We start from the raw sequence: 16,319 nt of genomic DNA, 5'->3' as shown, positions 1-16,319 counted from the left end.
GCTGCCAGCCTAGGTGAACAGAACCCCAAGCTGGCAGCGAGCTGAGCAAGCTGGCAGCATAAGATCAGAATTTTAATTTAATTTTAAATGACACTTCAACATTTTGAAAACCTTGTTTACTTTACGTACAATAGTTTAGTTATATTATATAGTCTTACAGAAAGGGACTTTCTAAAAATGTTAAAATGTATTACTGGCACACAAAACCTTAAATTAGAGTGAATAAATGAAGACTCGGCACACCACTTCTGAAAGGTTGCTGACCCCTGGTCTAGATCCATCCTCTTTGGAACCCCCTTTCAAGTAGTTGAAAGCAGCTATCAAATCCCCCCTCATTCTTCTCTTTTGCAGACTAACAATCCCAGTTCCCTCAGCCTCTCCTCAGAAGTCATGTGCTCCAGCCCCTTAATCATTTTTGTTGCTCTCCGCTGGACTCTTTCCAGTTTTTCCACATTCTTCTTGTAGTGTGGGGCCCAAAACTGGACAATGTACTCCAGATGAGGCCTCACCAATGCTGAAGAGAAGTGAATAATCACGTCCCTTGATCCGCTGGCAATGCTCCTACTTATACAGCCCAAAATGCCATTAGTCTTCTTGGCAACAAGGGCACATGGTTGACTCATACTCAGCTTCTCGTCCACTGTAACCCCTAAGTCCTTTTCTGCAGAACTGCTGCCTAGCCACTCGGTCCCTAGTCTGTAGCAGTGCATGGGATTCTTCCATCCTAAGTGCAGGACTCTGCACTTGTTCTTGTTGAACATCAGATTTCTTTTGTCCCAATCCTCTAATTTGTCTAGGTCCCTCTGTATCCTATCACTACTCTCCAGCATATCTACCACTCCTCCAAGTTTAGTGTCATCTGCAAACTTGCTGAGGGTGCAGTCCACGGCATCCTCCAGATCATTAAAGAAGATATTGAATAAAACTGGCCCCAGGACCGACCCTTGGGGCACACCACTTGATACTGGCTGCCAACTAGACATGGAGGCATTGATCACTACCCGCTGAGCACTGGAAGGATGTTGATCCATTAGGCCCATAAAACAGAGGGGCTATTTCTGCTGTATTTATTGATAAGCATGTAGAAACTTTTGTATGTATTCTATGCAAAGCTTTTGTCCCAAGAATAAACATACCTGCTGAGAAAGAGCTGTGTGGTAACTTGTAAATGCTGGCAATTGACTGTTCACAGCCCTTAGAGAAAGCAAAGCCATGTTGTTGGCCTAGAGGAAGACTGGCTTGCTGGGGATACCACACATATGGCAGGCAGCTCTGCAGCCTTAAAAAAACCACTATCAAAAGGAAGTAGGACAAGGGTCCCTTCCCAGAGACATGTGATGGCTGGAGACCTGAGCCCTGCCTGATCACTCCTGGAATTGAGCACAGAAAAGGAATATAGGTGCAGTTCTCTCTGAAACTGTGACATTAGTACGTCCTGATTTCACCAGCACGTTGTGATGATAGCTTCAGTGTTTTGCATTGCTCATGCAGTACAGCAACGAGGCCATAAAATTGCCCAATAGAGAACAAAAATGTTAGTTGTTACTTATCAGAAGATACAAGTTTGAAGCATACCAACGTTAAGTCCTCACTCCGAAGCCAGTCAGGAAGTTCAGAAGTTTGGCTCAGTGCCTGGAACAAAGTTGCTCTGAGAGCACAATAGTTATCACCTCGCACTCTCCTTATAGAGGTAAACTTCTGAGAAACTGCTTCATATCCCTATATAAGAATACAAAATAAATTGCAATAACTATGCATAAAATACATCAAACTTTTATTACTCCTGACATAACTGATCAAATTAAATGCCCAAATTACAGATCATTTTAACAGTCAACAGCATTTGGCCTAATATTCCACACAGAAAGCTCAAACGCCTTTGTTTGAGAAATCTAATAGGAATAGAAGCTATAAACAAAACAACCCACCTGTAGTAGCTGAAGTGAGAAACCAAACCAATCATTAGAAGCAGGAGTTTATTACAAGGTTCAGGGACTTGCCAAAGTAACTTAAGGAGCACAAATCAGACTGTCACTGAAACCCGTGCTCCTGAATCTCTTAGGCACTTTTGAAAATGCTATATATTGTACCTTTTGGACCAAAGGACATTAAAGATGTTGGCTGGACCATGTGAAATATCAGCATCAGAACTAGCATGTTAATTTAAACATATAGAATGATCCTGAACCAGCCGCTTACAACCTGCAGATGTTCTCAGTGCAGGAGTTGAGGCTCCCTGGAAGGTAAGTGTGGAGACATGTGCATTGACACAGCCTGAAGCACATTTCTGCATAAATATAGAGGACTCCAGTTTTGTAACAGCATTAAAATTAACAAAATTGTTTATTTTACATATTGAAAAAGTAGATTCTTCAACAATCATGCAAAAACTGACATATCCCGCCTTTTTTTAATCATACCCTTTGTTCAGCTACCCTCGCTCCACCCAAAAACCACTTTGTTAGATGCCTCCTCCATCGAAGTATAAACTTTTATTGGGGGTTGGGGGTGGGCAGGGAGGATTGCAAAAGACAGAAAAAACAAGCCAAAAAGATGATGCAGGATGGTTGTCCCACTGGCACAAGACATCCTGCATGACAGTGCAGAGAATTATGGCAATGGGTGCTTTAGAACTATACACAGACTGATTGAAAAGAAAAAACCTTGAATGGCTCTAAGCAGATTTTTTATTTCCTGTTGAAATTGGCAGATACCAGAGGATTGTATGATTTGTATGAAAGTACAGCAGACAGTGTTTTGACACCCAGTTGCACAAATATGACAAAAGACTGCCTTGCTTTAGTTCAGCTGTTACGAAGCAAAGTTGCCATAAAGGTGTGTCTTGTTTACACCACACACTTGTTTTATTTAATGCCTGCTTGTATTATTGTATATTTATTTAACACTGCTTGTATTTCTAATCCAGTATCACAGTTTGTTTTGGGATGTCCTCAAGATAGGTAATTTTAATTGTATTAAAAACTACGCACACACACACGTTCTTGGGATTTTTTCTATGAGTATAGCCAGTCACTCTGTTGCAGTGCACTCTACCAATGTTCACTAGCAGAACAAGGGAAGTTTCCCTGAGGCATGATACCTTATAATCAATTCTGCCCTCACTGAGTTTTCTTGGTCAGGCCTGAACTGAAGCCCAGCAACATTACAAATTTCATTCAACGGGTCAAATTCTGCTCTCATCTTGCAATAAATTGCAAGAATAGAATTTGGCCTAATGACACTTAAAGCCCACTGCCAAGTAACAAGTACTCAAGGCCAATAAAAAAGCTTTTAAAAGTTGCTTTAAAAATACTAAAAACTGTTTAGGACCTCAAATAAACAATGTTTAGATTAAAGAATTTTAAAAAATCAAATTTAAAACAAGAACTCTATTCTCTACGTTCTTATTCTATTCTAATCCCTATAGTCTGAGCATCTTTCAGCAGTTCATTAAGCAACATGACCACCTGTGGTTCATTCTCCCTCCAGCAAAGAAGTGTGTGTATTTGAAATGCTCTGGTAAATTTCTCCCCACCCAAAATACATATATGTTACGTGTTCATACTGAGAAAGCAAGGCCAAAGAACTAAGACTAAGCTGAAGATTAGTTCCTCCTTTGCTTATGTAGGAGGACCCTAAATCTAGATCAGGGGTCGGCAATCTCTGGCACGTGGCTCACCAGGGTAAGCACCCTGGCGTGCTGGGCCAGTTTACCTACCTGCCACGTCAGCAAGTTCGGCCAATCGCGGCTCCCATTGGCCGTGGTTCACCACTCCAGGCCAATGGGGGTGGCGGGAAGCTGCTGCAAGCACATCCCTCAGCCCATGCTGCTGACCTCTGATCTAGATTCTGTTTTCCCCATACTACAGTCAATGGCGTTTACAGCTAAAGCAAAGTTTGGACTTTAATTCTTTTGAAAAATGGCAGGGTTTTTTCACATGTTCTCTTGCTTATATTAATCTTTTTTTAGGTGTACAGCATTACTTTCAGGTAGATCTAGAATGGGAGGATTTTTAAAATCCCAAATCTGTCTGAATTTTTTTAACTAACTAGTTCTTGGATTATCTGTTTTGATTGCTAAATAAATAGTTTGCAAAATCATTAACAGAATATACACGATTTATAAAATAGTTTTTTTCCCCTTTAAATGAGACTTTTTTTTTACTTAAGTTCAAAGATCGCTCTCATCTCTGAGAGTTGATGAGAGAAATAAAGGCTCAGGTTAAAGTCTCAAACTTTTCTTTTTAGAAGTTATCATTTCTGGTCATCCACACAGCCTCAGTGGCTTTCAAACTGCAAATAAAGTGTTGGCAGCTATTTGTTATACACAGATAAAGGGTTTTAAATTGGTGTGCAGGAATCATCTCAATGACCTGGTACCACTAACATTTTCATGACAGCATCAATTAAAGTGCCTTTGTAGATATAAAACCTTAATAAACAAAGTCTCTCAAAACTCTGTCACTGCCCTTAGCAGTTAAAGAAATGTAATGATTAAACTATTGTGAACAGCACGTAGCTCATACCTGTAAGCCAACTCAACATAAAAGAATCATGCACTTAATATGTGTTTCCAGGATATGGGCCTATTTTGGCAAAAAAAGTTACCAAAAAAACCCTTCCAGGGGGCAGGCGGGGGGAAGGCATACCTTTTTCATACGTTTTGCCACCGGTGTATTTCCTCTCCATTCTTTTCGGCAGTACTCTATGATGTCCATTTCAGGTGCAACACTGAGTTTATTTTCTGCCAAGATTGATCACATATAATACACATTAAATTAAGGAAAAGTATAAAACAGAGCTACACAATGAAGTGGTTTACTTTATTCATCAATACACTCAAAAATAAAACTAGTGCTAATCAAAGAGAAGTTGATGTAGCAGAGCTCATAGCTAATAAAAAAAAATCTTGTTAGTATCAGAAGAAAAAAAAGCTCAGGAAAGCTGAGAGCAAGCAAAAATTATGGTGTGATCCAGCAAGGAAGGGATCCCACAACTCCTCCTCCTCCTCCCCTCCCATCTCCTGGGGAAAACAAAACAAAATAAAAAAGCATGAAAAGGAAAGAGGAGACTGGTAAACTCTCTCCATCCCTCAGCAACCAGAGAGAATGAAAAGAGAGCTTCCCTTCCTTCCCTCAAAAAGTAAAGAAACAGAGGTGCAAGAACCCCACCCACATTTATCAAACACTTACTAGTTAAGTATGGTAGGAGAAGTTTATTTCCCCAGGCAAGGCTGAGGAACACAACTGTTCCTGGAAACCCACAAACTTCTATTTCAAGTAGTTAGTAGTGATGCGTTAGCAGTGAACAACACTGACCATAGATCCCAGCAGCAGGAACTTTCATATTGCCTATTAGCTAGTAGTGTTTGATAAATTTTTCAAGCCCTGTTACACATGTACAAGCACAACACACAAAGGTCATCCATCATCAACTCTTTCAATTGGCTGTGAAGAAATTTTGAGAGTGAAGGAGATAAAAATTACAGGTAGACTGTAAACGCCTGATTGTAGCCGAAGTGATTTTATATTACATAGTTTTCACTGGATGAAAATGTGCATTGTGTTCAACTGTGAGCAATAACCGCCACCACATTTACACATAGATATAGTTGAGCACAAGATCTTTGCAGAGGAGGGAAACAAAGCTAGAAGCGTTGTTATAATAAGCTATTCTACTATATTTGTGTAACGACATAGACTAAAGTTCAAATGTACCTGAGGAGCCTGTCTCACAAACAGGTAATGTTTTTTCTCTCTCTATTTCTTCTGCATCACGATACATGTCTTCCTCACTGAAATAACATTGATACACACTTCATGTAACATCATAGACCTGGTTGGCATTGACATTTACTCCATTTACCACTGGATGTAGTAATGTAAACCATTCTCAAAAATATTGCTAGAAAATTCAATGTTTTAAGATTATCTACATTTATTATGCATTTTTAAAGGAAATCAAAATCTTAATTATGTGGTGAATGCTTCCCCCAAAACAAGAGAGTTAGGTAGATCATATTCTCATTTCCAGGACATCCATGCCAGTAATAGATTACTGCCTCCTGCCCTAACACGTGCACTGCTGGTGATGTGAATACCACTGAAGACCACATGGAATGGTAAAATATGTCCCCTTTATTTTGTAATTATTTTTCAGTTCTTGATTTTTACAATATTAGCCAGCTCTAGCTATGTTTAAAGGGCCTTAATTACTTTTATTTATCATGTGTGATAACACAGGTACTGCAAAAATATATAATAAATTAAAAATACAATACTTACCTTGACCCTATGCACAGGCTTTAACAGGGATTGAATGGCAGTAAAAAGCATGCTAAGGTGTCATACTGAGTAGGAGCCAGTAATCCATGATTGATTTGGATGTCATGAACTTGAAAGACAAAAGCATGTCTTAAATACTGATGTACTGCATATTCCTCTAACTGATTCTGCCAGGCATTCAGCATAAAATTACATAATAATCTGATTGTAACATAATCTCAGCCGTAGAAAACTTCACGAATATCTACTCATTTGCTCTTTACTAGAATGGAAAAAAATACTTTTACTTGCACTTCAAAATCCTAACACCCCCACACTGCTTTCCATGAGAAAGACTGCTGTGAATTAGTCTCTACTAGGAATTATTCTAGTCTATGCTTCTGTGTATTATTAATTAGCATCCAGTAGAGTATCCACAATATGCCTGGCATTATTCAAACAGAAACAAAAGTAGTGTCCTGCCTCAAAGAGCTTACACCCTGAACAAGACATACAGCTGAAGGGCAGAGGGAAAAGGAACAACAAATGGATTGATGTGGTCAGGTAGTAACTGGATATGCTCTGGTAAAGTTTAAAGAACATGGTTTTTGTTATTTATAGCCTTAATAACATTGTTATTTATAGCTCTTATTTCTTTTATTCAAGTCTATCCCACTTATCTTACAAAAATGAACTACAATGTCTGAAATTATTTGCAGAAATACCTTCACGGCCTAACTCATTAGTCCTCTCCACACCAGTCTGAACATGCTAATCACAACTGTGCTTAAAAGTACAGTTATCAGGGTTTTAGGACAGTTTCCATGATTGTGAGGAGGGATCTTTTATTCTGAAAACAGTAATACCATAAACAGCCTGTTACACAATGTTATGGCATAGATTATAAGATTTGTTTTCAAGAAAACATTGCTCTCGACTGGCCAGAAAAAAAAAATTAGACTCAGCTGTGGCCAAGCATAGGGGAGGCTAGCAAACTTTCACCTATAGAGCAGAAGACCTACAACAGTTTCAATTTAGACTTTACTAAGACCTGAAACTAAGTGACTGAAAGTCTGCATAGCTAAATGCTATTCAATTTCCAAGTTTACACATCTATGCTTATGAATTTTAATCTCATATCTGTGATAGAACTGATTATCTGTACTATGTATAAAGTAGGACTCAACCAAGATTCTTCAAGGAGGCTCAAACAACCTTGGAAGACACCAAATTGTTAGCATCATATTATCTGAATATTAATTGCTTTTAAATAGTCCTATTTAACTATTTATACTCAGAGCCATAAATCTTCTTCCTGAAAATTCAGGCAAATAGATTATAAATAGACAATTGTTTTCTGTGACAAATCTTGGTAAGACTGAGTTGTCTTAAGGGGAAAGCTGTTAATCACATAAAACAGATTCTCATTAAAGATTATATATTTTGGAGTACACTCTCCACCAGCTGTGACTTAGGAACCTGAAAATAGATTTCTGTACACACCAAGATATGATGAAACATTTCTAACAGAAACATCATAGACAGGCTCCTTTTTCCAGTATACATACTCAGAGGTGTTCAGGCAGCCACTAGAGTAATCCGCAGTTAACAGGTACAAAGACTTTGAATAGTATTTCATCAAGTATCCGTAGCTAGACATATTAAAGTTTCACAGCACCTTTTGATCTTGAGCGATGACAATAAAGCTCAAACGTTTTCTACAAGTTCTCTTTGGAAACCTACTCTATTACAGGGAAGGCTGATACTGACCTATATATGTAGGTTACCAAACTCCTTCCATTATAAGAGATACTTGCAAGTTCTACACCCTACCCCACGCCCCTCCCCATCCTGAGTCTGTCACAGGGAGAAAGCTCTGATGCCAGATAAGTACCTTTTATTTGTCCTTGAAAATTCTGTTCAGTTTGACTGACATATAAACTTTGAGTCACCATTTTCCTTTTGGGAGGAAGGTATGTTACCAATGAACATAATTTTTTTTCCCTTTTTTGTTTTAAAAAAGGTAGTAAGTTACATGTAAGAAAACTATATTAAAAGAAGGACATTTAGGATGCAAAGCTGACCACTTGAAATTCTGACATTTTATAGAATCACAGAACTGGAAGGGACCTCAAGAGGTCATCCACTCCACTCCCCAGCACTCATGGCAGGGCTAATTGTCTAGATGATTCTTGATGTGTTTGTCTAACCTGCTTTTAAAAATCTACATTGATAGAGATTCCACAACCTCCCTAGACAATTTATTCCAGTGCTTAACGACCCTAACCATTAGGAAGTTTTTCCTAATGTCCAACCTAAACCTCCCTTGAAGCAATGGGTTTAAATTGCAGCAATTTAAGCCCACTGCTTCTTGTCCTATCCTCTGGTTAAAATTTTTTTTCTTCCTCCTCCTTTAACAACCTTTTACATACTTGAAAACTGTTATGTCAGTTGTCTCTTTTCCAGACTAAACAAACCACATTTTTTTCCAATCTTCCCTAATCGGTCATGTTTTCTAGACCTTTAATCATTTTTGTTGCTCTTCTCTGGACCCTCTCCAATTTGTCCACATCCTCCCTGAAATGTGGTGGCCAGAACTGGACACAGTACTCCAGCTGAGGCCTAATCAGAGCAGAGTAGAGCGGAAGAATTACTTCTTGTATCTTGCATACAACACACCTAACATTCCAGAATGATGTTTACTTTTTTTTGCAACAGCATTACACTGTTGACTCATATTTAACTTGTGGTCCACTATGGCCCCCAGATCCCTTTCTGCAGTACTCCTACCTAGGCAGTCGTTTCCCATTTTGTATATGGGCAACAGATTGTTCCTTCCAAGCGGAGTACTTCGCATTTTCCTTATTCAATTTCATCCTATGTACTTCAGACCATTTCTACAGTTTGTCCAGATCATTTTGAACCTTAATCCTATCCTCCAAATCACTTGCAACCCCTCTCACCCTGGTATCATCTGCGAACTTTATAAGTATACTCTCTCAGTCATTATCTAAATTATTAAGATATTGAACAGAACCAACTCAGAACTGATCCCTGCGGGACCCCACTCATTCCATCCTTCCAGCATGACTGTGAACCACTGACAACTACTCTCTGGGAATGGTTTTCTGACCAGTTTTGCACCCACCTAATAGTAGCTCCATCTAGGTTGGATTTCCCTAGTTTATTTATGAGAAGGTCATGCGAGGCAGTATCAAAAGCTTTACTAAAGTCAAGATATACCACGTCTACTGCTTCCCCCCCATCCACAAGACTTGTTACCCTGTCAAAGAAAGCTATCAGGTTGGACTGACACAATTTGTTTTTGACAAATCCATGCTGACTGTTACTTATCTCATTATTATGTTCTAGAAGTTTACAAACTGATTGCTTAATTATCTGCTCCATTATCTTTCCAGGTACAGAAGTTAAGCTGACTGGTCTGTAATTCCCTGGGTTGTCCTTATTTCCCTTTTTATAGATGGGCACTATATTTGCCCTTTTCCAGTCTTCTGGAATCTCTCATGTCTTCCCTGACTTCTCAAAGTTAATCGTTAGTGGCTCAGATATCTCCTCAGTCAACTCCTTGAGTATTCTAGGATACATTTCATCAGGCCCTGGTGACTTAAAGACATCTAATCTGTCCAAGTAATTTTTAACTTTTTCTGCCCCTAGTTTTTTCTGCCTCTTCTGATCCTACCTCATTTTCACTCACATTCATATGAGAGACGTCCAGTCACCACCAACCTTCTTGGTGAAAACCAAAACAAAGCAGCACCTCTGCCATTTCTAAACTTTCAAATGCTATGCTTTCCTGTGCATATACATTAGGATACTTCATAGTTACATGATCACATGCTATTTTTTCAATTCAGTGCACAGGATGGATGGAACTCAGTTGTGCAGTGAACAAAGTTGTTTGTAAGATCTCTGCCTCATCTGCTGCAGAAGCTGAGAGGTGTGTAGTGAATGAGATAGTGGACTGAAGGACGAAAAAGCACAGTCTTATGGTTAAGACTGATGAACACCACACAGAAGTCATTTGTATCCCTGCTTCCATCAGAATTTCTACATGATATTGAGTAAGTCACTTAAATCCAAAGTGTTTCCAGGTAATTGTGTTCCAAAATTTCCCAGGTGCCCAACTTTAAATCATCCAGGGCCTGCTTTCCAGGAGTGCCAAGTACTCACAAACAACTGTGGATGAAGTAAATGGGAGCTGCAGATGTTTAGCATCTCTCTCAGTAAGGCAGTATGGTCTGGAAAAATGAACAAGAAACCAATGGATCATCTGCTTCCTGTATATCACAGGACACCAACATGATGCTGCATCCATCCACACATTAAACCCAACAACTGAAATTAGCCTAAAGTATTACACCCTCAGGAGACCGGCCTATTGTGTGCCATGGGCAAAGAACAGGAAGGACCGAGGTGCACCACAGATCTAAGCACCCCACAATGGCAGGGAAATGATTAAGTGAGATATACCTAGATGATCATGGCAGGCGATCGCACCCACATGCTGTAGAAGGTGAACCCCCCCTTTGCAGGCACTGCCAATCTGATATAGGGGGAAAATTTCTTCCCAATTCTACATATGAAATCAGATCCTGAGCATGTGAGCAAGAACTTGCCTGCCAGAGAGAATGCTCGGTGCCACCTCAGAGCACTGGTCCACCCTGCCCAGCGTCCCATTTCTCCAGCTGTGGCCATCTTTTATTCTTCAAAGGACCAATTTAAAAAAAATCATAATACATTGTGGGGTGAGGGGGAGGATCCCTTCCTGGGCCCTGCAGGTGGCCAGCTGAACCCCTGAAGCATGAGATTTTAGGAACATGAGACATAAACCAGAAGTGAGCCTCAGGGCTGCTGAGCTCTGCCCCCTACCATTACAAACAAGCTTGTAATACAACTGCACTCACACATTTGTCCTACTCTCGCAAGTTGTTTTTCTCTACAACTCCTACTATGGAGTCTAAAAATCCCAAGTACTTATTCTGGTTCTGTCACTCATTCATTGTGTGGCCTCAGGCAAATCTCTGTCTCAGTTTCCATCTGCAAAATGGGGATAATGCGCTCATCTCTCTGTGGAGATCAATTCATTAATGTTTGTGAGGCACTCTGGTATTACGGGAATGAGTGCCCTACAAAAGGCCAGGAGGAAATGAATAACTCTGTATTGACAGCAGCTTTGGATGGTGATCAGTAAAAAGATACGGGATCACTAAGAGTTATAAGAATAAAAATATTGGACCACTACCTCATTCTCTTATCACTATCCAATCTGTGCACTGAATGAGGCAGGGTCCTATGGAAAAAAAATGCACTGGAATACAGGCTTTAATTAACAGCCTGTATACAAAAGAAAAAGAAAAGGTGAACTTAAGTTAAATGAGCAACCTAACTTCTGACACTACATTTCCAGTGTTCGACTTAGCAGTCTAAAAAATGTTTTTTTTCCAGGAACTTTTTTTTTTTTAATGTAATAGTTATTGATTTCAGGGCAAGATAATATCCAATTCTTTTAGGATACTGCCCCACTTTCCGCTTGCAGAGCATCTGCAAAATTGGCGTGAGCATCACTTGCTTTAAAATTTAGAGCGAAACACAGTCTCAGGTTGAGTGTACACAAAAAAGGTTGCCCCCACTGCAATTTCTCAGTGTATCTGGGTCAAAGGAAGAGGCAGAAATTTCTTCTCAAAACAGGTGCTATTAGAAAACTTGAGAATACTATGGGCATAAAGGAAGATTACCTGAATAGAACAAGAACCCCAAACAGCCTGTAAGTAAATCTTCTACTTTAAAGTCAAACATACATTAATAGTAGTTCTTACATAACAACATTTAGATGAAGCAGATTTTGTTCTATTGTAAAAACAGTCAGGAAGGAAAATGGTATCCAAGAACTTTAAAAGGGGGAGAGAGATCTGCATGTTTACACACCAGGATAAAAATAACCCCAGATATTTGTAGGAATCTTAACAGATAATGTAACAGAAGTTCAAAGAGGAGAAATGGTAAGGATGAGAATACCACAAATTAAGGCAGACCAAGAATTTTCAGAGTGGCCAAAGAAAAAAGAATGATCATGTAAAAAAATTAAACACAAACAAACTAATACCCTACAAATGTGAGGGGGGGGCGGGATGAAGACGGAGACAACGACACAATAGCCCAATCCTGCAAAACAATTAATCTGATAGTCTCCATTTACTTCAACTGGACTAAAAGAAGCGTTACCAGGACAGAGACCACAGTATTCAAAATACTGTATGGGGGAGGGGAGGAAGGGGAGAGAGAGAAGAGTTCTGGTTTTATTCCATTTTCAGTAGTTAATTACCATTTTTATTTTACATTTTTAAAATGAGATCTTAAGGGAGGATTATGTAAATCCTTTTTAATGATGGTGATGATTAGCTGTATTATTCATAATACTGATAAGTCTAGATACTCAACTGCATAAATTATATGGAAGCACAAAAGCCTTTATTATACAGCAACAGCTAATTAAAAAAATTAAAATAAATTAAAAATAGAGGAGGCTGACTTCATGAAGTCTATGAGATCAATCTACGAGAAAACAGAAAAACTATTTACATGCTAGAAGTTTCAAATGCATAAAATTGCAATACTTGTTTAAGGGGATTAATTTACTTAAATGGCAAGTTTGTGAAAACATGAAGTCGCATTTTCAAGCCAATGTTCATATTTATTCACTTTTCTCAACTAAAATTAGAAATAATGCTTTTTGATAAGCACCTTAGAAAATATCATCAGGAAATGAATAACTTTGTACTTACTGTCCACATTGTTGTTTAGTAAATAAAGGCATGGGTCACAGAATAATTAGGCTAAAGCACTCCCTTGCTCTACCATTTTATCAGTCTATATGAAGGAAAAGGAGCAGCCATATTTTTTCTTTTCTTTTCACTTTCCACTATTTATAAATACCAATTTAAAACTTCAATAGGTTCATTTCCCTAAAGATTCCCACAGCCCTCCCACTTTGAGGATACCAGTTTCTCTTATGGAGTCTTTGAAGCAAATCCCCAACTTTATCCTACTTCTTATGCAAGTAAGAGATCACGGATTTGCGCCTGATGTGTGTGTGTGTGTGTACATATATATATACACACACACACACACACTTACCCTGATATAACACGATTCGATATAACACAAATTCAGATATAATGTGGTAAAGAAGTGCTCGGGTGCGGGAGGGGGGCTGTGCACTCCAGAGGATCAAAGCAATTTCGATATAACGTGGTCAAGATTTTTTTGTTCCCAAGGACAGCGTTATATTGAGGTAAAGGTGTGTGTATATAGATATAGAGAAAGAGATTGGATTATTTCTGATCCTGCTCTAATTTCAATAAGGGCTTGTCTACACTCACAATGCTAGAGCAGCACAGCTGTGCTGCTGCTGCAGCTATGCCAGTTGCACTTCAGTATAGACATTACCTATGCCAATGGGAGAGATTCGCCCATCAGTGTAGGTAATCCACCTCCCTGAGAGGCAGTAGCAAGGTCGTTGGAAGAATCCTTCCAGTGTCAATGCAGGGACTCAGGTTGGCTTAGCTACACCACCCAGGGGTGTGGATTTTATCTTATGCCAACCTAATTTTCTAGTGTACACCAGGTCTTAGAGTTTTGCCTTTGTTCTTGAGGGAAGCAAAATGTTCTTTCTTCACATACTAGCATTCCTCTATATTTAAGTCAAACCCTTCTTTAAAAGGTCAGGGTCAACAGATCAAAACTCTAGAAATACACAGGGTTGGAAAAGTTCTTGGAATAAAACTAGTTAATTAAACTAATCCTGAAGATCCAGCAGAGGGTGCTCACAAAATGATCGACTAGTTCCCATCCTGCCATCTGCCCACCTCCCCATTTTTCTTTAATTTCTCCTTTTAAAGATTGCAGATGATGTTTAAACCCATCTACTCTTGCGGTCCTTGCAGACAGAACTTCCACAGAGTACAAAACATCAGAGCACAAAGCATTCTTTCATAACAGATACTAAAAGTTTTAAAGATAATAAAATATATTCCTATTCCCAGTAGTTAGCTCTGCACCTAGAATTACATGTTTATAAGATTAGTCCCTTGGTTTACAGTACCACCTTGTGTTCCTACAATTCTCAAGGCCCTGCATCCAGCCTAAAGGTCTTCAAAACTCATCAGCACTTCTTCTAGACTGGGCAAAGGGGACTGCTATGGAGTACCAAGAGATCCATCTACCCACAGGTTACTGAGACGCAGCCAAATCCCTTCAACTCAGGAAGTGAAAGATTCAAGCTAAGTGTCATGCAGCAATAATGAACACTAATTACCTACACGCAACTATTAATTCCTTTGGCATTTATGCCTATTTTAGTTACATTAATATTAAAAACAGAAATTAAAATACCTGATTTACAGCTAACTTTCGATAAAAAACTCACTTGTCTACAGAGGATTCCTTTGCTGAAGAGCTACTTGACGCCGACAGCTTTACTTCACAGTTTTTATGGGAATCGGGGCTGATAGGGGATGCCTTCAGTTGATGTGCCTGAGCAGCTTTTCCGTGTCCTGAATGTGCACGTTCTTTTTTGGTTCCTAACGTAGGTTTCTCTTTCTGGTCACCAGCTGCACTTGCTGAAGAAGGTTCATCACTGGGAATATATTTTTCCTTTTCACGTCTAGTCAAATTTATCATTGCAGTATTTTTCTTCTGTGACTCTTCTGCACTAGCCAAAGGGCCAGTGGACTTGCTTGTCTTTCGCTGAAACATACCCTGGCTTTGAAATACATAAATATGTAAGTACATTCATGAGGATGAATGAGTATATTTTTGCCAAAAGGTACAATATTTTGACACAAAATATCTTCTGGATGTTCTCAATGTCAGAAAATTTCGATATGAAGATGTATGAGATCATCTAGCCAGTGCAAGATTCTTAGCTACAATGTCTATTTCCTAACATGGTGGTTCTCAAACTTTTTCATTCTACAAACTAATGCTTAAGCTAAAATTGCTCTCTTAGACGCCTGCTCTTTCATATACCAAGTATACCCTAAAACGCCATTGGGATTAACCAACAGTCATGCACAAGTCTAAGAATCATTATTCCATTGCTTTATCCATTTCAGTTTTAAGTTAATCCAGAGAAGGGACTTCTAGTCCTTTATAGATAGCACAGAAAAAGTTATACGCATCAGAAATAAAAATACAAATCCAGAAATCATTTCTAATATTGTGAAGTGTATTTACAATAATAGACATGGACTGCACCTCTTTTCTGCTACACTTCTCCCAGCTTTATACATTGTACCTTAGCACCTCTCCTATCGTTCCCTTCAGCGTTTGCCTTTAATCACTCCTATCATTTTGGCAATCTCTCAATTAATGAATCCTGAGTCCAACTCCTGCAGGACATTTCTGAAAATCTACATATTCTGCTAAACCTGACAAACACCATTTTGTTCTATGTATTTTACTTTTCCGTTCCTTTAGATTGCGAACTTTCTGAGGGAATGGACAGTTATTGAAATGCCATTTACATTTTTAGCTCTAAATAAAAGGACACTGAAATCTGATCAGCATTAGAAAAATGAATCAAAAGTTTCAGATACCAGATTTTCCTTGGACCCCACTGTCAATTTTCTGGTCTCCGAATCTTTAAATAAAAAAAGTCTCTCTCACAAATGTTATCTGAAGACCCCAAACAGGGCAAACTGAATATAGGGCAACAGTGAAATTGACTATATACAAACTAAACCAGATGGAAAAATGTCTGTATCTACCATAACTGAGATAGTAAAGTGATCTTCAGCATCACTTGCATCTCGTACTCGCAGCAGATAAAATATGTACAAACAAGTTTTAAGTTTGTCTCCATTTAAAAAAAAGGAAGGTTTTTACTTCTTTAATAACCCTAAAACAGCCTTCTCTTGTTTTCATTTTTACTCTTCAGACACTTACCCATGGATAGGATGCTCTGGTGCTATTAGTTGACTCTCAATAAGGGAACAAAACAGTAGACTTTGTCTAAGTCACATGACAGCTCTGTGC

At 38.9% G+C, this 16,319-nt stretch overlaps 1 protein-coding gene across 8 annotated transcripts in view; it reads right to left on the bottom strand.

Moving 5' to 3' along the window:
- OTULIN (OTU deubiquitinase with linear linkage specificity) overlaps positions 1-16,319 on the bottom strand; it is a 47,515-nt gene that overhangs the window by 15,839 nt on the left and 15,357 nt on the right. For 2 of the 8 annotated variants that reach the window (XM_030551726.1, XM_030551728.1), the window contains 4 exons: positions 14,710-15,045; positions 5,718-5,794; positions 4,650-4,744; positions 1,576-1,719 (listed from right to left, as the gene is read on the bottom strand). In XM_030551726.1, coding sequence (XP_030407586.1) covers positions 1,576-1,719; positions 4,650-4,744; positions 5,718-5,794; positions 14,710-15,045 — 652 coding nt within the window. Of the gene's footprint in view, positions 1-1,575; positions 1,720-4,649; positions 4,754-5,717; positions 5,795-6,284; positions 6,552-10,454; positions 10,523-14,709; positions 15,046-16,319 lie in introns of those variants that run through there. The other 6 variants (XM_030551727.1, XM_030551731.1, XM_030551730.1 and 3 more) reach the window with 4 other exon arrangements.

This window comes from Gopherus evgoodei, chromosome 2 (assembly GCF_007399415.2).
Source record: "Gopherus evgoodei ecotype Sinaloan lineage chromosome 2, rGopEvg1_v1.p, whole genome shotgun sequence".
Taxonomy (NCBI): Eukaryota; Metazoa; Chordata; order Testudines; family Testudinidae; genus Gopherus; species Gopherus evgoodei.
The sequence above is the reverse complement of the archived record's forward strand: the minus strand, read 5'-3'. Positions and strand labels throughout refer to the sequence as shown.